Source organism: Nymphalis io, chromosome 3, assembly GCF_905147045.1.
Source record: "Nymphalis io chromosome 3, ilAglIoxx1.1, whole genome shotgun sequence".
NCBI lineage: Eukaryota > Metazoa > Arthropoda > Insecta > Lepidoptera > Nymphalidae > Nymphalis > Nymphalis io.
The window spans coordinates 8,904,344-8,931,661 of record NC_065890.1 but is presented as its reverse complement, the minus strand read 5'-3'; the positions used below and the strand labels follow the sequence as shown (position 1 = coordinate 8,931,661).

The following is a 27,318-nucleotide window of genomic DNA, read 5'->3' as shown; positions in this document are numbered from 1 at the left end:
AAAATAAATGATAGAGTACTTACGTAATATCTAAGATAGATAATTGTTCAATCCGGACGAAGTCGGGGCGGGCAAAGAATATTTATATGTATACATTTTATTAAAATAATACAAGTCATTCCTTTTTTGCAAGGAATAATGATTGAACCAAGGTTCCGAATTATTAGCATATTGATTTATTTGATATTGCTGATATCCTTTTTCGGAAGTAGCAATTTATGTTGGCCGTCCGTTTGTGTAGTTTATTGTTAGCTTATTTTCGTAATGGCGATCCCTTACGATAGTTTTTTTAATTCAAACTTTTAGATCATACATATAGATAGACAATATCAAAGTTTTAGAAAGTTTAACCTTAAGTTAGGTAAAATTTATTATTGAACTATTCTTTATTAAAAGAAATGACCAAAAAATATATATTTCTGTAGTTTTCGATTAGGCCAGTAATTATAAGACATGAAACAACCGAAGATTACAGGTATAGCCCTGAGAAGTGCTCGGCGGTTAAGAAAAATATTATTTCTATTGTATTGTTGTTTCGATTATTTATAAAAAAATAATGAAAATTTTTTGTTAAAATATTTTATTTCTGAAACGTAGATAAAATTGATACAAGTAATTAAAACTCTTAAAGATAACTTAAAGTTTTTACATAATGAAGAAACTGCGGAAATTGTCTTACTTTTAACAATTTAAGAATTGCGCGTTTACCACAACTTTCGTAATTGTACAGCGTATCAACAATCTCGCATGCACACTTTTATATAAATTATTTTATATAATAAATATGGTACAATTTCATTTTCTTATATAAAAAATTCAAATACAAGAAATTGACATAGTTACAACACAAAATTATAAGTATACCTATTTGTATAAAAATTGGATGTTCATTTTGTCAAAGTTTGAAATAGATTTCGTTTTTCTCGTTAATCTAAGAACATATTTTAATATAAGAAATAAAGAACAAGCAATTTGTTCTAATCGCCCACCAAACATTAATAAATTTCTTTTAAATATTTATAAAAAAACTGGGGTAACAGATTCAATACAATACATTGAATAAAGTTAAATAATAAATAGTAAACTAATCTATCGTATATTTAGCACTTTAAAAGATTTTTAATTTAAGCATTAAATATAACTATGGTAACATTTTTCTGCAAGGATTTTTTATTAAAAGATTCAAAAATCTTTCATAAAATACGAAGTATATCATAATATTCTTCGAAACAAGCAAATAATTTTTATTCGTTGGCGTTTACAATTTTCAATGTAATTCTTAATTTGAGTCTACGCTATTATTACTAAACTGTCAAATATTTAAATTCTAATATAATGCCAAAATATTAAATTGTGTAAATATCTTATCATTTAGTTTACTATTAATAAATGTCTCATTGCATTTTCTGGAACTTCCTAAGCTCACCACACTCATTTCCATTCCGATGTTATTTTCACTTAAATGAATTTACTTAATAAGGCAAGCTTTTAATATTATAATACGACCAACCTACAATATGCAGGTTCTTAAGTAAATCGTGCTTACATTCGAAATTTCGTCTAGTGGTCACAAAAATCTCACTCTCACACCATGAAGTTACATTGATTCGACGTGGGTTGGGTTTGCACTGTTTTCTCATAATTTGTCTTTGATTTTTCCACTTTCACAACTTTTACAAAAGTACACTGGCTAATTGAAATCCGTAAAATTATATTTTTGGATAGGAGTTATGATTGATTATAAGTGTTTAAATTAGTTATGTACTATATGAAATATTTGCACGTCAGATATTGTTTTTGTGTTTAATTTTTTTTACAATTGTTATGTACACGAGTGTCGCTACACTGAGATAAAAGGCGCGACGGCGCCGCCTGCCGGCGCTACGTCAGCAATTTGAAGAACATAATACCTAACGAGATGTTGATAAACAATACTAAGATCACTAATTGCTGCCGGGAGAACCAGTCCTGAAACAAAGAATTGTTGATTATGTATTTATTATTTGTACACAAAAATATGCAGAAATCAAGTACAATTGTTTATAATAACTACCTTCACTTGTGGACTAACTAGGTAGAGGAGGGGGTTGGCTCTCAGTTTCTCGGACTCTTCGTGCATGCGGCGAACTTCCTCGCGGCGCGCGGAGCCCAGTGCAGATACCTCCTCGCGGGACATGCCCCCGCCGTCCGGCAGCCGCGGCATGCCCGCCACGTCGGGCAAAGACTTCTTGCGTTGCAGCGTTTGTGGTGTGCTTAGCATCTGCGATAAAATTTAATAACTTTAGTTTTCATTTAAGCTTAATAATTATCTCGCTAATAATTCTAAAATGTAGTTTACAAAAAAAGTCCATGTATTTTCAAATAATTTGATATAATCAGTTATAGACTGATAGAGTCAGTTAGTTCAATATATTTTTTCTTTTAAAACTCTTATAATAAATACGTTATTATTAAGTGTAACATGACTAATAAATCACTACTAGAAACAAATAATAAAAAATAAAAAACTATCAAACATGTATGTATAAATTTGATTAGTTATTTAAAGAAGGGCATAGTATCAAAAAGACATGAACAGCGAATTAATATACACTATTACTTTAATATACAAGTACTATATATAATATTACTGATTTAATAGATGGTAAGAACCATAACCTTCTATAATAAATATTACATTATTTAAGTTGATATAAGTAGGTAGCTATTGCAGTTTGCTTATTTATTATTTCACCTAATGAAAAATTAAATTAAGTCACATTGTTAAAAAGACAGTTTTATTATTTTCCTAAGATAAAATTACTATTGAATTGTTTATATTTTTATTAATATTACTTCTCTAATGACCGAATGGAAGTTACTTTCAATACATACTCGGAGGTAGTTTTTACCTCTACAGGAGGGACATTTATCCAACTTTCAGAGGCACGTCTGGCCAAAATAGCAGGCGAGCACATGAGGTCCTCATCTTCGTCCTCTTCTTGATACCACATTTTATCGTTATAATTTTAAGTCGGCTTTAAGTGTCACACAACAATTATTTTTTACCGTTTGATAATACGATACGGTAGGTAGGTATAGACTTTTATTTAAATTTTTCGTAAATATATAAAAAATGTTATTTAATAATATCACGATTGTTGTATTATATTGAATTAAATATCAGAACTGATTATATTCTATTTATATATTCAGCGAATAGGTGATGCGCGGAAAGCGACAGCGAATGACTGTCTTAATTTAGAAATAGAACGGGCTGACCGGCGGAGCTCCGCCGCCCACCGCCTACATAGCAAAACGTAAACGCGCGCCCACCTAAAACTAGCTACATATTCTAGTATATATCTCCATTTATTATGCATGTAAATACCAGCTATGTTTGTTTCATAAGCAAAGATAAGGTAATACAGATTGCAATACAATGCTAAATGTAAATTGTAGCGATTAAAAGCTTTTGATCTCATCTATTTCTATCTACGACATAACATTTAAGTTTCATTAGATAACTTAGTGATTTAATTACACAACGGGTGTCTTAACGTGGCAATTATTATGTAGTTGTTATAAACAAAGTGTAATTATTAATTTTTTTCTTACTTTCTTATGTGCCAATTATATAAATGTAATTATACAATTAAATGTAGTTTTTTGTTTTTTGTTGTATTTAATTGAATTTTCAATTATATGCCGTGTCAGCAATTGAAATATATGTTTTCTGTATTTTTACTCGGTGCGTTTATTGACTATTAATTTATTTCCTTTTACACAATTAATTTTCGTACATAAAAATGTTTTGTAAAAGTGCAAGCAAAGAAAGTTACTGATATGTCATGTTAGATGACGTAATTTAGTTAGGCTAACGATGTATTTAATCAATTTGAATCATACAATTATAATCTTACTTCTGTTATAGTTATTTAAGAAAATTATAATAATAACTTAGAAATTGTATAAGTATCTCAGCTAACGTATGAGTAAAAAAATAACTTAGAAAAGTAAAAGATTGGAGTAAAAGCATCCGCTACACCAAACTTTACATAGATTTGTTTTTACTAGGTGTGTTTTGCGTACTACTATTATTTATGTAGTTCATATTAAATAATAAACTTCTAAATTAACTTACCTTTCGACCTCCACCACCTCCTCCTCCTCCGCCCATTGGCGCCGGAGGCGGTGGTGCTGGATTTTGTGCTACAAATAAGCTTTCTGTCCTTTTAGGTTGATAGGGTGATGGAGAAATTTCTTGACCAAGGGTTCTTTTTCGTAAAAGAGAATCTTCGAAAGGCTGTTGCTCTCTTGAAGAAGCTCTAGAAATAGAGCCACGGCCGGAAGCTAAATGACCATTGCCAGCTGGTGTTGCTGCTCGGGATGCAGGACGAGATGCAGGTAATGGTTGTGGTGCAACAGATCCAGCCCGAGAGCCGCCACTTGGAGGAACAGCCTCTACAGATGGCTGTCTTGATCGTCTGCCATAGCGGTCCACGCTAGAGTCTCTGCTAGGAGGTCTTTTGTAATGATCAAAGTAATCAATTGACGGGCGTGATCCTTGTTGTCGTAATTCACGTTCCCCATTAATTATATCTTGCTCTGTTGATGTCGGTTGCCTGTAAGATTGCTGGTCCATCGCTTGTTGACGATACATTTGCTTGTCTGGTGTTTGTCTATAGCCTGGTTGGTTCATGGAAGATTGGTGATACATTTGTTGGTCGATTGGCTGACGGTAAGCTTGCTGATCCAAAGGTTGACGATATCCTTGTGATTCTGTATTTGGAGCTTGTCTATCTAGAGGACCTTCTGAATGCACAGTACCAGTACGAAGTTCATTTCTTCGATATGCAGCCATAGCGCTATCAACGTACGATTCACTTTGAGGATCATTCATTGGTTGAGCAAGAATACTTTGTCGTCTCGTTAATCCCGGAGCTGCGTTCCACTCTTGTGACGGTCGTTGATTTGGTGATGGTCGTATGGAAGACGAAAATCGGCGATTTTGATTAGAGTATTGTTGGTTACTGTGGTCCATACTTTGTTGATGCTGTAATTGATAAGCAGATTGTGGCGCTGATTGATTATCCGGTACGTTATATCCACTTGGTGGATTGTTTGATGGGTATAGTTTTTGATTTTGTATTTGATTTTGCGTCGTTCCAGGAGCGTTCCATGTTTCTTGGTTAGGTTTATAAAATTGGTCAAATTGAGAACCTTGATTTCTATCATCGGCACTAAAATGAGGGTTATTTGGGTATCTTGGATCCAGTGGTTGCCCTGTATTATGCTGGTATTGAGTTGATGGTCTTCTAGAAGAAATCGCGTTTGGTATTTTATTCATTTGGGGAATCTGTTGGTGCATCGGAGGGATATGATTTGGAATGCTCTTTCCGTCTAAGATTTTGTCGGCTTCTTGTGTTACAGGAGTATTAATTTGTTGTTCATAGACTTTTTGTCGATACTTTTCTCTTAAACCTATGCGGTCAAAGCCAGGATGCTTAAAATCTGGTGCGAACTGCTTAGCAGTTGTTTGTGCAATATCACAGTCTTCTTTAGCTTGGTCTGCTGATTCATCTGCTTGCTCAGCTTTACCTCGGGCTGTAGCGGTTCTGTTAAGAAAAATATATTATTAAAATGGTCGAAATAAGTTTAGTTTAGAGCATTGTGTTTTCATTTAAACTAAGAATAACTATTTCGGGGTAATAAGGTTGAATGTATAATTGTAATAATTACATATACAATTCATTAAGGCCCTTTTACATTATTTTAGGTAAAATAATATCGATAGCTAGGTGATTAAGATGTAAATAAAGATAGAAATCAGAAGTATATCACCCATATCAGTAAAGTCTATATGCTTGCATGATGATATTACTTTTTTTTAGTTTTAATTCTCTTTTTACTTTTAAGATATCGATTAAAATCTTCTTTAATTTGAATAAGTACCTAGAAATAGCAATGTCGGCTTTTTGGAGCGCTATTTTGGACGCGCGTTGTGCTGCATTAACTGCTGAGTCAACTCGTTCTCGGAATTTCGCCGATCGCATAAGGAACATATGTTTACGTTTCTGGCTGGTTATAAGTACGTTGTTTTTATATTTCCCTTCTTCCCTGGTCCCATCTCGAAAGGTTGTAACACCATAGCCATATTTTCTATTTGCAAACCACTCGCCCTCGTACCGAAGGCCATCGCTACGTTCACTAACGCCGAATCCAGTACGCTTATCGTTCTTCCATTCACCCATATATGTTTCAGTTACACTGGCATCCAAGTGTTCATCCTGAAAGAATTTTTTTATTATTATTTTATAATGTAAAATGATACAATGGACACAATTTAGAAATATTAACAATGTCAAAAGAAGATTATATAAAAAATATAATACCAACTATGAAAAGAAAATGCTGTTAACATTGTTGATACCATACCACGCGGGCATGACTTATACAGTACCTAATTTTAATTCTTATTTTTATAGGTATACTTAAGGCCTTAATGTGAATATTTTTTAAGTAATCCATATATGTAGAGTTTAGATACATATATACAAAGAATAAATGTCAATCACTAACATGTTGACGTTATTCAGCGTGAAAGCACTTAACTCGTATCTTATTATTATTTACTAAAATAATGCTACTAAGGCTTAAGCACTTTATTCTGAAGTATGTTTCACCATTTCGATTATTTTTTCTACTCTTTGTTTATTAATTTTTTTTTTATTTTTTTAGTAGTATTATTAAAAATACAGCCACAGCCTTTGTCTCATTCTTGTTATTTTTTTTATATTATTGTTGCAGAATACGTCCATTTCACCTCATTTTATATACCATAATTATTTTTAAATTATACTGATTTCCTGAACAAATAGGTTTATTAATTGGTACAAAACATTAATTTTAAATATAAAACTAAACACCAGATTTAGAGTAAAAACAGACAATAAAAACCTTTAGTTGTCTTTAGCAGGATTTGCCGTCCATAAAAAATGTTGTCTGTTACACTACTTCCGCTTGTTACGTTTACCGGAGGCGCTAACTTTCTTAAATAGACTTTTCATATTTAAATTTAAGGATATATGATGTTTGAAATATAGAACAGTAATATTATGGATTTGCACTGTCCAAAACCATATTACCAAAAAAGGAAAACACAGAATTTTACGATAAGAAAACTCACACACTCCTTCTTTGGCTTTGTTCGTTGTTAATTCATTGTTTTCTTGAAATTAATTAATTTCTATTGTGACTTATTCTCAGTCAGGCACCATTCGCTGCAGATTTACCTCAACAATGAAACTGGTGTTAGAGTTGGTATGCAATGAGCCTCGCGTAGTAGCGGAATGCGTGCTTTCAACCGACGAAACCCAGGATGAAGCTGAACCGCCTGAGCCGCCTGACCGTACCGAGCCGGTGCCGCGCTTGTCCAACTCGCCGGCACTGCGTTGCTTGCGTAACTTCTGCAAACATAAGTACAATAGTGTTAATTATATAACTATTTTAATAATAAATAATGATATAGTTTTGATATTTTCCATTAGGTACAACTCCCTAAACTAATCTACCCCATATTAAACCGTAAAACTTTCCTAAGTCACAATGCGGGTCACAACCCATTCAAAGACAATGACAACAATGACACCTAAGAAACTAATCTACCAACAAAGCACTCCCATGTAGATGGCGCCGGCCAGTCTGTCTATTTATTTTCACTTTTGTTCAATACACTTTCACTTGTATGTGAAGCAAAAGGGTAATGACTTTTGACGAAAAATCCTCGAAGGCATTTACAAATTTTCTTAGTTTATACCACTTAATTAAGTGTCGAGCTAAAGTAATAGTTCGTTAATGTTTTATTATTGAGTAAAAACAGAATGAAAATTAAGCTAAGTTTAAGTTCAAACAGAATTTGCGCGAATACAAAAAAAGGTTGTAATAACTTAATTTGATGTTTAAATTTTGCCAAAACTCTCGATAGTCCTGGGGAGCTTTTTTTTCGATTTCAGGAATGTGTTGGCGTCACGGTAGCATGCTCAAGCGATCCCTTGGCTCTTCTCGTAAAACGGAGATCGTTATTCCGATGTTCGGGGCGCACTTGGCGTCTTGGACACCAGCGAGTCCCACATACCTATTTCTGTGGGGAAAACGCGAAACGCGTTTTTCCAGCGAAAAAATAGTATATTATATGTGCGTATGTTTGTTCCGACTCCATTTAGATCGTTTTATCAGAAAGTATGTTTTCATTAAATTTGAATTAGCAAGCAAACAATATTTTTGTGTCATTATCAATTTAGACCAGCAACTAAAGAGATACATTTAATATGTATTAGTTAATTTAATTTACATAAAATCATAGTTTCGACATTCGAGAATTAATAGATATCGAAAAAATATTCGTTATTTATGTGTATAAATTTCTTGCTTTCAAAACATTAAATTACTGTAATAAAAAAAATGTTTAGACGAGATATCAATAAGTAAAACACTAATTGAACCGCATAAAATATAACTATTATTACTTCATTTGGTTGAACATATTGATTGATTGTCACTGGATTTATAAATACGATGGTTGTCAACTTGGTTGTCTTTTAGTTAATTTACTTTCAATATTTATTTCAGTTTCTCCATTTGCTTTGATATGTTTCACAGTTCTAGTTCTAAGGTTATATATGTTATATATAATTGTGAATTGTTTCATTATAGAAAATAAGAGATTTATTTTATTATTATCGATCTTCTTCAGTCTTTTGATTAAAAATCAAGATATATTTTTACGGTTTCGTTAGAAGAAGAAGATGTAAAGCAGATAATTCCTTCTTATTAAATATCTAAAATACTTGTAATATAATTTAACAAATTGCAGTCTGCGTAGATGTTTTGAAATTTAATATTAAATTTATTGTTTACTATTTTTTTTTAATTTACAATTTTAATTTTCACTAAAGAAAATTATTTCAGTTACTTGGTTTCTTACGCGTTTTTTGTGATTTAAAACTTAATAAAAAAGCCTATTTTGTTCAGAATTTAAGAAAATAACTAAGTTATTTTATAACTAAAATAAAAAAAGCAAATTGCATGAATATCTCATAAAAAATTAAAATTTGAATAACAAAATTGTAAATACTTAAATTCAATTACATAATATTTTATGTAAGAGACAGACTTTCTTATTTCTACGTAATTTTATTATTATTATTAATATATATTTATCAATAGTTTTTGTAAGTCTGTTATTTACTTTAAAAAATATACAGTAACAGCCTGTTAATGTCCCACTGCTGGGCTAAGGCCTCCTCTCCATTTTGAGAAGAAGGTTAAAAAATATAAATATAACTTATTCAAAAAATATTTTATCAACTACTCTTAAATGATAGATCCTATATACAAATGAATAATTTTTGAAAATATAAGGTATTTTCAAAAATTATACACTTGAAACATTCAATATTCTATAACATTAGGTATATTAGACTGTTTCCTTGACTTCACATTAAATACTCTTAATAATACATGAACGACTACGTCTGGGTGGATTATCTTAACTTGGATCTAAGATATCTGCGTATCTTAAGATAGACCGTACTCTACTCCTACGTATTCTAGTGTATTAAGGATTTTACTCTTGCTTATAATTGACCTTAAAAATGTTAGAATTAATAATAATAACAGTATTTAGTTATATGTTATGAAAGTTTTTGCTTTTGCTAAAACTTACGGCAAGAAGTCCCTTTTTAGTCTTCTCAACAAGAGAACCTCTTCTACCCGATGGCTCATCAGAGCTGGCTTTAAGTACGAAGCCACCTCGGGCATCGTCCATGCGCGTCGTCCGACGGTCGGAGGGGTCAGGAGTACCCGTCGCCTCCGCCAGCGATGAGAGCGAGCCACGGTGATCCCGAGCACCCCCGCGGTAGTGAGATGCCAAACCGAAGGGTGCTGACGTGCGCACTCCGTATCCATGCCTGAGTCCTCGCATCCATTGTCCTTGGTATGTTCCTGTGGAAAAACACGCAGTCTTATATTATATATATTATTTATATCAAATTATGTTGTGACGCAGAGCTAAATTTGCCCTGTAATATGCGTCATCATTATTGATTAGAGCATCAGTCGGTCTTTCATTAGCTTAGTAACACTAATGACATTAAAAACATTTAGTTTTTTTCGTAATAGCATGAAATAAGCCATCGACATGATTGTGAGTCGAGGTGGCGTGCGTGGCAGGCGTGCCTGTGCTATATTTAACCAGCGAGGGCCGCGGCTGGCGGGGCGTGCTGCAGGGCCGCTTCACTCAAACCATTCACCTACAAATCTCATAAAATCGCTTATTCGCAATCAATCCCTTCGCACATCATAACAGAGTTTTCGGATAATATAATTTAAACTAAGTGCTCCTATTTTGTAGATATATTTTAAATAAAAGATTTTGTATTGCGCATTCTACTTTTTCGAATGAATTTGAACGAAAAGCGGATATGAGTAATATCCATGTCAGTAAAATGTTCACAGTATCATATTTGCGATTTTATGAATGACAAATCTTAATACGATCATGACTCAACTAAAGGCGTCGAGAATTGTATGACGTTGTTTCATGGTAATGCACGGCACGGGCTGTGTTACGCATTACTGATTTTTGGTATTAATTCAAGGTTATTTCAATGAAGGTGTATAAATTTTACATCAAAAGTTTCACATATAAAAATATTACAAAATAAATAAATTAAACATATTTCTGCTTATATTTAAAGCTGTCCAAACTTCATTTATTTTAAGTAAATAAGTTAAATACTACTTAAAAATGATTTGATTATATGTACAATTTGTCACTTTTAAAGCTTCAAAACTAAATTGATATGAATTTAATCTCCACATGTTTTCCCTGAGTATAAACATTGCGCAAAGTAAAGGGGGTTCTTTTTAGTTCACGCAATCGTAATGTAGGTCATTAGGTGATATTCATGTGCATGGCTATTATTAGGCTGACGCACAGAAGACGCGGTGAAGACAGGTTTAAGTTATGTTTAAAGCTATTATAATTTAAGAAAGGAACAACCCATAGCCGATTTATTATCTTACTGTATGTATTAATGACTGTAGCGTTAACAATAACGTCTTATATTTTATTTTAATTTGTTTTTTTTTTGAAAATGATCGTTAAATATAAAAGAAAAACAATAAGTTGGTGCTATATATTAATAAATTATTCACTGTTATTAAAATATTAAATTTGTATAACGAATTATTATAAATACTCGTCTAGAAACTGTGCATATGTTTTTTTTTTATTTTTATTTAAGTATTAATTGCTTTGATTAAATAGTTTAATAGGCTCAGAGTATACAAAATGGGAATATCATGGTCATGTAAACGAAAGTATTTTTGTCGGTATTCTAAAAATTTGGCAATGGATCGGTGTATCTTACCGCCATCGGCGTATGTTTCTGAACCATATCCGTCTTGGAGGCCGTTAGCCCAGGTACCCTCGTACTTAGCGTTGCTTGTGCTACTCTGTCGGACGCCGTAGCGGCCCTTGTAGCCTTGAGTCCACTCTCCCCGGTACAACCAACGGTCGCGCGTTTCCACGCCCAAACCGTGCCGCTTGCCGTTTTGCCATTGTCCCTCGAAGGAACTTCCACTGTAAAAATATAATTTTACTTGTTAACTATATGTGTTAATGTTTTCATGACTTTTGTAAGTACTTATAAAATTAAGCATATTTAAATATGAATTTAAAAGTAACGAAATAATCAAAGGTACTCGAAAATATAATGAATTAAATAATATATATATATGTGTTGAGAACCAATTCTTAAACATTTTGTTATATTTGTATAATTTAGAATGTATTTCTAAAATCTATTTTTTTGAAGAATTAATTGCAATTTTTATTTTGTTTTCCAAGTTATGTTTGAAGTTTGAAATTCGTTTGTGTCTCCATCTCCATAAATACCTACACGTGACACGGATTTTTACATATACCTAACCGACCTCGATACTCTATAGAAACTTTAATTATTATGAATATAAGTTGACCTTATCTATATATATATACATTTGTTGATGGTTATATTATTTGAATAATTCATTGTCTAATTTTTAAGAAAATCGCACAGTATATAAAAAACAGTTTGGATTCGTAACAATGTTTTATCTTTACGCTGCATCAAAAAAGTCGCTAGCGAAGCAACATAGACGTACTTCACCTCACTTAACTTCACTGTAGCTCTACAACACTCGTAGATCTTGAGGAGATGTTCTACAACGTTTCTCTAGTCGAGGTGAAATACACATGCCTTCTAGCTGAAAACTTTTTCACAAATCCTAATTAGAGGAAATGCAATCGAAATTTTCACTGAAAGTTCTTTGGCAATAGGTAGTTTGCGGGATAAATGCTGTTATACAATAACATAATCACATAATAAAATATACACTACAACACAAACTATGAAGTAGCGATTGACTGACGAGCCCGTTTTCTTCGGAAATTTTAGAATTTATTTTCAATAATACGTTAGCTTTCGATACACAGATGGTAGGCTTTATAATTGAGAAAGAGCACTGCAAAATACTAATACCAAATTTACAACCCTTTTTATAACGACTTAATATATCTTTGTATTAACCTATTACGCCTGTCCTCTGCTAATATTAGAATTAATATAATGTCACTATGTTAGCTAATCTTTATATTGCATGAAAAAATATTGGTCTGTATATTTAAAATAAATCTGGATGTCGACTGTCACATGGTAGGAGGGCTTTGTGCAAGCCCCTCTGGTAGATTTTTTTTTATAGAATAGGAATGCGGACGAGCATATGGGCCACGTGATGGTAAGTGGTTACCAACGTCCATAGACATTGTTATTTTAAAAAAAATTAACCGTTGCTTTTATTACCAATGCGCCTCCAACTTTGGGAACTAAGATGTTAAGTCCCTCGTGCTTGTAATTACACTGGCTTACTCACCCTTCAAACCGGAACACAACAATACCAAGTACTGCTGTTTTGCGGTAGAATATCTGATGGGCGGGTGGTACCTACCCAGACGAGCTTGCACAAAACTCTACCACTAGTAAACCACCCACTCATCAAATGTTATACCGCCAAACAGCAATACTTAGTATTGTTCTGTTCCGGTGTGAAGGGTGAGTGAGCCAGTGTAACCACAGTCACAAGAGTCATAAAATCTGAGTGTAAAAGTGTGATGGCGCATTGGCGATATAAGGGATAGTTAATATAGTATACAGTGCCGATGTCTATTTCAATATATAACAGAGAAACTACTTTTAATAAATAACAGAAAAGCGCCATACAGCAACAACTTACTATAGCTGAAAACCTTCCAGATGACCCAATAATTACAAAAAATAATAATCTTCAAGCTGTTTAGTAGGAGATGTATTATGAACACACGAACACCGAAATTTTACTTTCTCCACATAAACACTGGCGCTAAGCGTTAGAATAACCAATTAGAGGATGATATATAATGATATCGAACTTACTTGAAGTTACTTTACTATAAGTAGGCACGAGAAGACGATTCTCTTAAGTTTCAAGTTGCTACGAGATTCTTATCAAATATGTTTTGGCTGAATTCCAATACGAAGTAGATACAAAAAATATCTATAAGTATAAAATATATTGGATTTGTTATTACATACATAAAGATAATAAAAAAAGATTTAGTGTATAAAATTATATCAATTATATTATACAATTGAAGCTGAAAGACCTAGTAGATAGTCAAGGTGGTTTTGAGTTGTCATGCTTTTATTAGTATTAGTTATTCGTCTTGTGTGAAAAACATCGTTAGGAAATTTTGAGCTGTTTGAAATTCTGTAACATGTCCACCGACCTATAGCGGACTAGCATTGTGAAATAAACCAGTACAAAATCTTTTACGTAGAAGTAGAGGATTTACGACGAATTTACTCAGTTAGGGGTATATATTATATATTATATATTCATATATATTTGATGTGTTCTTATATCGTCTATGTGCGGGAAAGATAATGGGATGTAAAATGTACTACATGTTCTTAGAAATATTTTTTGTTATAAATCTGGAGTTTGTATGGTTGAACGCGCTAATTTCCCAATATTACCGGCGTAGCATAGCGATAGGAACGCTACAAGGTCAATTTGAATATATAATTTTGCGTTAGATAGACCTTTTATTTAGGAAGTTTCTAGGCTGTATTATTTCACGGCGAACCTATGGAGCGGGGTAGTAATAATAAACGTCAAATAATATAGCTAAGTGTATGAAATGGGCACGTACAATTTCGGTGCTACCGTGTGAATATTTACCGTTATCATGAAGCAAATAAATTTATATTATTTATAAGCTGTTGTTTGCAAGTTCTTTTACGCGGACTAAGTTAAACTTCAGTGTGAAAATAATATTCAGTGTGATAATCATACATAATAATAATTTATATACTTAACATGATTTTTGATAATATATGATTATGAAGTAAACTACAAATTTTAGACATTTTATTATTATATATATAATATTACAAATCATTTTAGACTTAGTAAATCTTTCGAATAACGTTGTGATATAAATATTCATTGTATTCAAAGTAAGTTTGAATTTCGTAAGAAATAAAAAGAAGGTCATTTACAAAATCTTTGTTTCGTAAAAAAAATCAAAGCTAAGATTGACAAAGAACTATTGTATTTTTAACTTGTGAGAGTTGTAACATGAAACGTTTTTTGTGCTATTTCGCCAATTAACGAAGCGATTTATTACAAGGAAATTACATCCTTTGATACTGGCTTTGATGTTGGCCATAACTCGCGGATAAGTTATCTATTGTTGTAGCATTGTTTGAAATGCTTTATCGCATATTACAATATGTAATGTAATAGTAATTATTGTAGAAATAAACAATCTTTTTTTCTATAGAATAGGTAGGCGGACGAGCATAACTAGTGGGTCAACAATATTGGGTGAACAATATTGATCTTGAAATTGTTAACTCCACCAGATTCTTGAAAGTAATCTTGGACTTAAAGCTCCAGTGGAGCCCCTATTTGTCATCTCTAGCTGGTAGGATCAGCTCCGCGGCTTATGCTGTAAGGAAGGTTAGGCTATTGTCAAATATCGAAACTGCCAGGATCGTTTATTTCAGTTACTTCCACAGTATTATGTCTTATGGCATCCTTCCTTCCAAACCTTCAGAAGCATAACGAGCTTTCCTCGACATTTGACCATAATATTAAATAAAACAATATCGATTTACACTATCATAAATACAAAAACATACATTAATCTGTCTGATTTGACTCATTTCAGTAATTATGTTTTGAAATTACTATTTAATTATGAATAATATACAGCATAATTATTATAAAATTAGTTTTTCGTCTTTATACAAGGCTTATAATAGATAAATTATATTAAATTGCGTAAGTATAAAATGTTTTTTTAGATAATATTTCATTTTGTGATAGATATAGTCATTTATGTTTTTGTCCACATACGCAACATTCGAATTAATGATTTGATATAAATTGCCAATGTCTGTGTTAGCGATGCCACCAATATTTTTATATTTGCGAAAAATAAAAAAAAACACATAATGATACAAATTTATGATTGCGACAAACTTATATATTGAATTCATAATAGGTAATAGATAGGTAAATATTTTTTAAATAAGTATTTCATAAATATTTTCTTCTATGAAATATTTTTAAACGTAAAATCTAAGGTCTGTTTTTCTTATATCGTCGTAGAGAAGTGATCTATGAAACACAGACATCTTAATTCCTAGGTAGCGCGCGATACAAGGGATGGTTAATATTTTTACAGCACCGATGTCTATGCCATCAGAGGTGTCCCATCGTGGACGCTTGCCTACCTAATTTATATATTTATTATATTATATTATTTATTATATTAACGGGCTTACCAATAAACTTAACTTTATAATATATATACCGCACATTATAATAACGCGCTATTTTTCTACCACGTGTGGTATTCGATAGAAAAAAAAAATGTGAAATTTATCTAAAGAAAACTATAAAGTTACCATTTATTCTATTTTTAAAAGTAAAAAAAATCTGTAATTAAATAAAAATATATACATATACTCGCTAATTTATCTTTAAACATAAACGTAAAATTTTAACGTGAATTTATCTATTACATTTATATTAGCCTTGACTTTTATGAAAATATATTTGTTACAGGCACTACAAACCAAAGTTCAGACAGTTTCGATCCGTAACTAAGCGCCCCACTGCCGCATAGAGGGTATACCGTAGTTGTTTACACTTACATTATACCTACATACTAGTTAGTGCGCGGCATGCGTTGCAATTTCTCTTTACATATTACATTGGTAAACTAATAGCCTATAATTAAATAACAATAATTCTCATTGTATATGAAAAATCTTTCATGGTAATCAGTTAAACGGTGTTAAAAGTCTATTCATCTTAAATATATATACCAATAACAATTTTATATATAGATTCGTAACTAAAGTCAAACATCAACACATGTACGGCCAGTGAGTAACACTGAAATTCCTTTCAGTTTTTATTAGTTGCGGTAAGATAATGGATTGGTCTGTTCTACACATGAACACGGGCGGAACCAGTCGAGTCTAACCGCTATTTATATCACATCAGTTACATATTCTGCGGTAGCGTAACTGAATACTGCAAGTTAAACCGGCGCATTGTAAGACCTACTGAATGCCGACCTTGGACGTAATATGTTCGACCAGTTCCTACTTATTTCAATCCGTTCATCATACCACTAGAATTGTAATTTTTTACAAAAGTAACAATTTCATTTGAATATTGGTAATTGACGGTAAATGAAGCTTATAGAGCAATCTATCAACAGTTGAATCGGGTTTCGCTCCTTGCGTTAAAGTTCAACCATGATTTAAAATATTACACGTTGCAAGCTGGCCAAATATCTTTAGATGTGGTAGCACGTATTAGCTGGCTCTTATACGAGTTGCCAGCCAAGATTCATCTCATAAAACAATGATCGCAACGTATAAGCCCACTTGAAGCGAGAGACTAATTATATCAACTAGTGGTAAATACTAACTCGAGTACTGATTTAATGGCTAAAAGCTATCCGTGAGACAAAGTCGTTGATATGATTACTAAACTACATGACCCATAATTTGGCTACAGGCCGCGTCAAACGCCCACGCGACTGACGCACCTTGCTTGTCAGTTGTCACGCAAATGACAATGGTTTAGACTCGAGAATGAAATTATTGAAGATAAAAAGACCTTAAATATTATGAATTCTTCGTCTGCCACGTGTTACTCATTTTGTCTATTTCAATATTTTTGAATAAATTGTAGCCTAATGTGCTTAGTCATGTTCAATTTTGGAGAATTTTACGTGGTACTTAGAGGAAACACAGAGAAGGAAATAGTTTATGTAAATTTAACAGAACTAATAAATTTATTATTTTAAAAATAATACAGTAATAATATGGTTAATTTAATATTAATAAATTGATTAAATACTGCTTGTATTTTCTAAATACATATACTCGTACATATTTTGTTTGTTCTAACGATAAGCGTAAAGGTAGTCGTGGCAAATATTTGACATGGAATACATATGTAACACATAACTCTTATTTTCAACTTTTTTTAAAAATCCGTATTAATACTTAGAAGATGTTCGTATGTTGTGATGTATGTATGTATATTTAGTGTATACTTTATACAAAACTTCAATACGTTATCAAAAAATATTTTTATTTGATTTAAACTACGACTAAATTACCTGTGTGTGGGTATATCCCACCCATCAGATATCCTACCGCAAAACAGCAGTACTTGGTATTGTTGTGTTCTGGTTTGAAGTGTGAGTGAGCCAGTATTATAATAATTACAGGCACAACATCTTAGTTCCCAAGGTTGGTAAACATCCCAATAGTTAACATTTCTTACAATGCCATGCGCGTTGGTGATCATTTGCCATCAGGTGGCCCATAAGTTCGTCCGCCTACCAATACTATAAAAAATAATAATAATGGTTTTAAATATTTTAGGCCATAAAAAAACCATTTTAAAATAATATGCATTAAATAGATTTCCAATATAAATATTGAAATATGTATATCGGTGTTTCTTTATCGTTTTGTAATCTTTTTTGTGAGCGTTCGCTCGCAAATTTAATCTAAATTACTAACTTCTCATATAATATTAAAATTCTTACTTAATTAAAAGCCGTAATTACTTCTTTAATGTATTGCTCCGTTTCTCGGCGAAACGATGTCAGTCACTTCATTATTTTAAATCCCCGCACACGGCAGCGTAAGAGACCAAGTCATCTAGGACGTACGGCTTCACGCTACTTTTAGCCATGTATTTGCATTAAATCTTTTTATAACTTTTTGCTTAAAATTCATTTCATATAAAATTACATAGTATATGTATTAGTACATACTAAACATATACATATACATGTAAACATATATATGTAGTACATTACATTCTTCACTGAAAGGTGATAGTAATATTAGTGTATTAGTTCTAGTCTTGTTTTATAATTCGAGACCCAAAGTTGGATATGATGTATGTGTGTAATAATAACTTTTAAGGATTGTCATAAAGTACCGGTAACAGACGGAAAATATTCCATTCCAATTAAGAAAAAGGCTTGAAGCTTATACCACCGCGCTTGATTTGTGGCAGACTTTTAAGCTTTATATGACATATATATATACACCACAATCAAGAGACCATCCTTCATCACCAAAATAAATGATAAAGATAAATGAAGCCCATGAAAAATCAACCAGTGATGAAACAAGAGATAGTCGTGTTGTATTCACTGGCCATCTGAGCTCTTTAATACCAATAAGGCAGTACCTATAAGGCATACAAATTTGGTGCCTGTCTACAAAAAAACTATATCGTAATATCGTTAAATTTGATAATTATATTTTAATTTTTTTTTTTCTAAAATTTATTTTGTTAGTTGAACTTAACATTTGACTTATCTTAATGATACAATAAAAAAACTTTGTGTCAATCGACATTCCAGCTTTTTTGAGTTACTGGAATTATTTGTGCCGATGGCAAAATAGGTTGACGCTAGTTGCCTGGTACTAGGAACGAGCTTTAATGTAGGACGCCACAAACGTTGTCATATTGGTTCGGTCTCATGTTAGGTAAATAGCGTTGTAGCGATTCAGCAGGAAATTGCTGCTAGCATTTTTACCGCCATTCCATGGTTACTAACTTACACGGTTATGGATTTGTACGATAGTTATTTTAATTTTGATCGTTATATATTTATCTCAACGTAAATAATTCATAATAAAATAAAATATTTGCCTTTTTCAGTGTCGTTTAACCTGTAATTTATACATTTCTACATTACATTAAATTAGATAGTGTGATAAAATTTACAGCGAAAAACCTCTTTTAGATTTACTTTTTTTTTGTTAAGTGGACATCATTTTATTAGCAGCTTCTATAGCTCTTGTTTTCGAATGTGTCCTTATCCGGCCTCACCTACCTTTATAATGTTAGTATTATTTGTGTTCGAGTTATATGCCGCCGTGTTTTATAGAATCATACAGTATATACTGCAAATTGAGTATGTTGTATTTTACCATCTCTTACTACTTGCCTTTCATGGTAACCCTACTTTTTACAATTCTAACGAAGTAAGTTATGATAATCATAGACGCATACACAAATATTACTATATTTTTTACAAAATACACAACAAATATGTCAGTGACCTTGAATATGGCGAATATACATATGTACTCTATTCGGAGCCTATTTGCACATTCATTATTAATGGTAACATTTGAACTATTTTATTCAATTTTGATAACGCTTAGTAGAGGCAGATAAAAAATGCCTTCATTCAACAATTTATTATTATTCATGGTTTAAATATAAGTCAAAGTTAAGGTCAAAATCTTGATTTCATATAATAGCGTAACCCTTGATTAAAGATTGTCAAAAATCAACTAAGAACGGTTTGGAAAGGATAAAGCGTCAGAGCTGAGAAAATCGGCAATAGGTATATCTTTAAATACCGACACCCTAGAATATTTACCCTGGACGCATACAATAACAACATATCATATCATAATCCTATAGGTCGTATGTGTCGCGCATATAACAAAATTTTTCTCGAAAAAGACGCGAATGATGGTATTGACATTTTCAACAATAACCTAAATCTATTTAGAAAACAATTGGTTTCAATATTTTCAATTAACAACTAATAATAGTGATTAAATCTATTTTCTTATTCATTATTTAGTTCCTCATTTCAACATTTCATAATTTCATTTTATTTTTCATTGTCATAACTTGTTCATATTTTTCTGTATAAATTTTTTCTTTTCATTTATTGTAAACTTTTTTTGTAAAGTGTACAATGTATTCTCAAGTGCTGATGTTATTTGATTTTTATAAGTGAAATATTTCGTCTACAATCTGTGTTCACATAGTTGTTGGGTTATAACTTAGCTTGCTTATAATGTTTACTTATATATTAAATGTGTCTTTAGTTATAATCTGTTTTGTGGACCATAAATAAATAAATAAATAAATAAATTATATTTTTCATATAAATTGGCTTTCTGGGATCTGATGTAACTATAAAATAAATAGACAGATGTACAATGATAAAAACTAATATAAATTTGGAAAATCTCACTGACAATATTTTTAACGTATTTTAAATATAAATTTTAGATATTATTATTACATTTTTGGATTATGATATTCTGTAACCACTTGTGTAATATTGTTAAATATTTTGTACCACTGTAGGTTTTGTTTATGATTAATGGCAAGATATAATGTATATATATATAACATAATATTACGATTACAACTAATAAATTGATTTTAATTTTGGTTCAAACTACTGTAGTTTATGAGGTTGATTTCTAAACTCTGTACAAGGACAAGATTTTAGTGGCGGTTGAAAGCATAACTTAATTTAAAGTAATAAGAAACATACGAATAATTTGTCTGAGTCATAACCATCGCTCAATATTTTAGGGTCCGTATACTATTAACAACATATACAATAGGTTTTTTTCTTCACAAGATATTTTGTGCGAGTCAAATCTTTCATCTGGATTTTAAAGCAGCGTTTGGCAATCAGATTATTGCGGTGATGTTTTGCACACAATTTAGCTGTAAATTGTATCTACTATTTGGTGTACCAAATTTAATCGCTAAGGAAAAGTGTTACCAAAAAGGTATTTTAATTTATTAATTAAATTTAATTTAGTGAACAAATGGTGCAATTTACTTTAATGAACTATGCGAAGACGTATTAAAACACTAGTCGCGAACGCGATAAATGGTCTGGAGACTTTGTCTATGCCTTTTTAACAGAATCTGCTGTAGATTTGGGGTTTGGGATTTGGGTTTGTTGTTTGCATCTTGTTATTTTAATGCAAATCAAACTGTCAAACATGTTAGCTTTATTTTAAATTACACAAAAAAAGAATAAAAAAGTAAGTGAAACAAAAACAATGTGTTAGGAATATGTCATATATTTAAAATATAGTAAATTGTCTATAACCTCATTCCAATATATTTCATAAGATAGTATTGACAGCCCGCCCCAAGGTTACGTCTGAGTAAGGTATATGTCAGTTGACTCAGTTACAATTAATACGTAAATAGTTAAAATATGTACAAAGATTAATTACTAATAGTAAAAATAATACAAAACGACCAAAGACGGTCTTATTGCTAGAATTGAAATCTCTTCCAATTAGACTTTTAACCTTTAGATAGATCTTCATGTTATTATATAAATGATATGTATATCATTTATATACCAAATCAAAATTATTAAAACAATGAGTACCTAAGAAATAGTTAATTTAAAATATATACGTATAAATAAATATGTACTTATATAACAAATTGTAATTATATTATGCTAAGCCGTAATATTATTCTTAATGTTATTACCTACATACAGTTAACAAATTAGAATTGTTTTATTTATTTTTATTTATAAACCTGAAATTGTGTAGGCAATATTTTTTATAGTGTTAATACCCTATTTGTAGTTGTTTAAGATTAGTACTTTGTTTGTTTCGGACTTTAACTGGCTTATGGTCCAAATCAACCAGAGTACAACCTAAAACAAAGGAAAAATGTCATACTAACTGACATCCCTGACAAAATGGTTTTGAAGCTTTAAACAAAGAAATATATTTTTAAACATCACAACCCATTACAGGAAAACGAAAGAGAAAATTAAGTAATTTTAAAGGAAAAGGTCGGGGAAAAGAAACGAGGTATCCGCTTGGAACCAAAGGTGTGCCAATTAACAGAGATTAGTAATTCTTCTGATACAAAGAAAATTGTTAATGCCTCCTTTGATTCTTGTGTATTTATTTATTGATTCTAAAAAAATAAATCGGAAATCAAAGTAAAAGTACAAATCATGACTTTTTTCCTTGTTTACATCTAGAGTGTATAGACCATAAAATCAAGCTTTCAAAATGTTAAAGCAAAGCAAAAGTAACCAAAAAAACATTGTTCATTACAATATAAAGGTTTCAGAATGTACAAACATTTGTAAAGAAAATTGTAAACTTTACTTTTTATGGCTTTAGTGAAGAAACAATAAAAATGCAAAATTGTTTAGTAGAAAGTTCAATTAAAATGTATAATGATATTTTCAATGTTCTCATAAGAGTCAATGACCATAAAAGATGTAAGAAAGAGTTAATTAATTAATTAATTTAATACGATTTGTAAATCTATGTTTGAAATTATCTATACATGTAGTAAATCTGTAACTGACCGCTGTCTGTACATGGAAAATATAAGAGTAAAACTATTACCGGGGGCCTTTATCGACGCAATAGAACCCAAAATAATGATTTTTAGAATTTTTGTCTGTTTGTCTGTGCGTTTATGTACGCTAATCTTCAAAACGGCCTAACGGATTTGGGTGCGTTTTTCACTAATGTATTGTGGCTAACTTCACTTAAAATTTGTTGCTTTATTTCAATCGGTTCATAAATAATAAAATAATGTCAATTTAAAGAATCACGTAAAACATTTTTTCGATAAAAATGTTCAGTTGAATTGACTGAAACTTTAGCTACCTATAAATGATAGTCTGTAAAATGATGATGATTGAAAGTATATAGGAACAAAACAAAGTTAAAAAATTGACAGTTTCTGAGATTTAGTTTTTTCTAATGTAAGTTAAGCTCAGATCTATATGATCAATCAAATAGGGTTCAACTTATGCCAGACAAAACGTGGTTAAACGCGTTATTTGTTTTAAAATAATGCATTATTTGCGGAGTCGTTTTTATAAACATGGTATTATTCTTATGAAAAATATCGAGATATAATAATAGGCAGTTTTAGTACTTTTCATAGTTTTGAACATTATTTCAACAGGTAGTTAAGTAGGTTACTTGAAAATACTCACACATAAGTATTTGTTTTCGGTTTGTAAATAACTTTGTTAGTTAAAATTTACAGGTTAGGTTAGGTACCTAGGTGTTTCGTTTCATTGCCGCATATATTTTTTTCATGGTTTTTGTAAATTTATTCTTAGTCGGTTAGTATGACGAGTAAAGTAAAGCCTTAAATATATACAAATAAAAATTAAAAATAGTTACTGTACAAATCGTGATCGCGTGGAAAGGTGGCAAGAATGCTAGCAGCATTTCCCCTTTAAATTGTACTTTTTCGTAATTAAATAAGTACTTATTATCGGTTAGTTGATAATAAGTACTTATTAAAAAAACAGATTTACGTTTTAGTTTTAAAAGGACATAATTTCTGGTGAATTTATAGTTTGCAGTCACAATAAATAAAGCACAGGTAAAGACATTCAAGTATGTTGGAATAGATTTAAGGGAATGATGTTTTTCTTATGGCCAATTGTATGTTGCCCTGATCCGAAAACCAATAAATACTCATATCAAACGAAAATAAAACCAAAAAGCTGTATATACTGAAATATTATAAGTCTGCTCTTAGTGATTTCTTTAAGTTACACGCGGATGAAACCGCAGGCATAGCTAGTTTTAAATAAATCTCAGTAGGAAGATCGATTATAATTTGACCCGATAAAAAAATCGCGAATCATTTTGATATATCTAGAATTTGTTATATACACTTTTTTTCAAGTGTAAAAATAATGGAGAAGTAGCATCAATTCTCTATACAAACATATAATATGGGAGCTAAACTTTGAATATACGCTATATATCAAATATAAATACGTTATATATATATAAAAAAGTATTGTTAACGTCATACTGCCAATGTCAAAAACATAATAGTTTGTTGTAGTCAAATTAAAACCTATACTAAGTTCCACCAAACTAAAACTCTATTCTCCTATTTTTTCAAATATAATGGAATAAAAAAAGTTATATAAGCTACCTATACTTGCTATTACCTGAATTACTATGAATGTTAAGGTTAATTTTAATTAACAATGAATTGTGATCGAATGTCGGTCACTAGGCGATACTTAGTAAGTATAAAAATTTAAATGATATAAATAAAAATGTATTCAAATAAATCTTTCAACATAACTTTAAACCATAGTAAAATATTACAGAATGTTAGAGTAGTTTATTGTTATCCTTATGAGTTCCTTGAAAATCGATACCACATAATCAAAGTCCTGCACGTGAGCTACCTACTACTTTAAATATACGTAATATCTTTTAATCACGCACTACGTTAAGTCATTTAACCATTAACTATTTTCCTGAACTTCAATTTATGTTAAATTCAAATACTAATAAACATAAATATTATTATTTTTTTTATTAAGATAGGTAAAACAATAGTTAAAAGAAAAAAAAGATCTGTAAGCAAGCGAGATCAATATAGAACTTAAAGAAATTCCAAATTTTTTGCATAATATTTGAACACAAAAATATTCATAAAATAAATAAATATGAAATTTTGCATTTTCTTGAAAAAAAAATTATATCAATTTCGACCTAATTAATTCCCGGATATTCATGAAAACTATTGAGGTTTGTCTAAAATCACAATGTTGGGAGCTTCCTATTTTGATGGAGCAACGACCCGATGAAAGTGGGTTAGATGAGAGCAGGCGTCCGCTGAGATTTATAGGAAGGTCTGGCACAGTAACGCATTCTGCCAGAGCCACGTACTCACACTGTGATGTCTGTATAACTCTCGTGTAGGTAAATATCGATAGCCATTAAAAGATAAAAATAATTTCATTTAGTCATTATGCACATCATTGTCTCATCCTTATTAATTAATATTAACCTGAAAAAAGTTACCGATCCGTTTTTTAAAATGTTTAATAAGATTTATGAAGCACTGATTTTAAATAAAGCTCGAGATAATTGTTAGTATATCTTTTGATAAAACATTTAAATAAATGCTTAATTAAGATTACTTTTATTGTTATAGTAGATGGTCATGTGTCAAATATAACAATGAAGAGTTTAGTGAATCTCATTTATATAAGTAGTACAAAATATGATATAATAGTTATATTTTTCAAGATACGTCAACTGCCGTGATCAAGACATTAAACAGCTGCACTACATTGCCCTCAATTGCGATATATAAAATCGTGTTTTCTTTTACCACGCGTTATTAGATCCTTAATGGATGTGTCTATAACAATGACAGCAGGTCAATTGACATCGAGGCCGCAGCATCGCGATACCTACTCTTATCACTTATCGTTATCAGTAGCTACAGATCGATATGACTATTTTCTTCGTGGTTGGACCATTAGGCACTTTCACCGCCGTTACACGCGTTTTCTAGCGAAACACCGAACTCAATTATTAATAGCAGACTATTTTTGGAGCGGCTTCGGACGCGGATTTCGGGCATGTGCGAGGCCCGGGCGGAGACACTACCTCACCTGGGCCAGGTGTAGACGCCGGATACTTCAAATCCAAAGTGCCAGGAGCCGGCATACGCCCCCTGTCCTTTCGGTCCAGTACACACACCGTGACCGTGGGCCTTGCCGTCCTCCCAACCGCCACAATAGGTACCACCATCATCAAAGTCGAATCGGCCACCGTTGAGGCCACGCTGCGGGGGATTTCCGCTAGCGGCGTGCGCGGTGTCGGCTAGCTCGCTCGGCTGCATCACGCGAAACCGTGGTGCCGCGGAGGGGAGGGCCTCCCGCGCGCGCCCTCCGCCGAGCTCGCGGTATAAATAAACATCAGCTGGGCATGTCGCGCCGTGGCGCGCGGCCGAGTGAACACCACTCCGGTCCTGCGCGAGGAGCACTGCCGCTGAGTCGTCGCGGCCGCCCGCCCGCCGCCCGCTGCGTCCCGCCCGCCCTGCGCATTGCGCACTCTTACTTCTCTCTACTGTTGTTCGCGGTTCATCTTCTTTACCAATGCCACTATTTTAACGTTAGTGAAGCAGTAAGTTTATACACGAGTTAAAATGGCAACTTTGTTGCAAACTAGTTGCTGATTTTTTGATTTTTATTATAGAGCATAAAAAATTACAACATAAAAGTAACAGCCTGTAAATATCTTGTGGCCTAAGACCTCCTTTCTTTTTAAGAAGAAAGTTTGAATCTATTAGTTGTTCCAATGCTCGCTTGTAAATACAACAAATTAAATGTTAAATAATGAACTCAATTAATTTGAACATCTGTTTTTGATAGATATTTACGCTAATTAATAAATACCAATGCCTATCGAAACTCTCAAAAACTCCTATCAAATTGTAATGTATATCGCTATATTTTAAAGAATTCGGTATTGAAATTTAGGTAATTAGTTATTTGGCTTCGGAAGGGTTCATTAAAACAAAAGATGCGCCTGCGCTAGCTACGCTAAGACCTAACTTAATGTACGTTAAACAAGAAGAGTGTCGACTGTAACAATGACAACGTAAAATGAAAAATAAAACGTAAATTACAAAAATATAATATTTTGAAAGAATATATATCTAGACATATATATTTAAGAAGTTCGGTAATAAGCTTAAAACTTTAATTTAGTAATTTAGTTTGATAAACTTTACCGTTTCTCTTGCCCTTGGCATTATGCAACAACTTAAAAGAATTATGCAAGAAATATTTTTTTACTTTTGCATAAATGAAGATATAGGTTATTTTATATATAATTCGACTGCGGTATGTGGTTTTCAAAACACCACTAAAATCAAAAATGTTAGGTTTTAACCGATTTAAAAGACTGTTTAAGTTGGTATATAAAAGTATTTTTTTAAGAAATGTATGTAAATAGCTAGTAGTAGAGCAAGTACTGTACAGGCCCGACTCCGTAATCAAAATGTCCATGATCGTAGCCATGTAAAGGC

The 27,318-nt window shown here is 31.7% G+C and overlaps 1 protein-coding gene across 2 annotated transcripts; it reads right to left on the bottom strand.

Moving 5' to 3' along the window:
• Nucleotides 1-569: 569 nt before the first annotated feature.
• LOC126780907 (junctophilin-1) lies at nt 570-26,268 on the bottom strand. Of its 2 annotated transcripts, XM_050505597.1 has the most exons (8): nt 25,898-26,268; nt 11,415-11,626; nt 9,707-9,984; nt 7,275-7,448; nt 5,935-6,269; nt 4,124-5,597; nt 2,054-2,260; nt 570-1,968 (listed from the first exon to the last, which is right to left on the bottom strand). In XM_050505597.1, the coding sequence occupies exons 1-8, from the start codon at nt 26,125-26,127 to the stop codon at nt 1,882-1,884; spliced, it is 2,997 nt and encodes a 998-aa protein (XP_050361554.1). In that variant the 5' UTR covers nt 26,128-26,268; the 3' UTR covers nt 570-1,881. The 2 variants fall into 2 exon arrangements, with proteins under 2 accessions (XP_050361554.1, XP_050361555.1); XM_050505598.1 differs by lacking the exons at nt 4,124-5,597; nt 5,935-6,269; nt 7,275-7,448; ... (1 more) ...; nt 11,415-11,626; nt 25,898-26,268 and adding an exon at nt 2,892-3,234.
• Between the last annotated feature and the right edge of the window lie 1,050 nt (nt 26,269-27,318).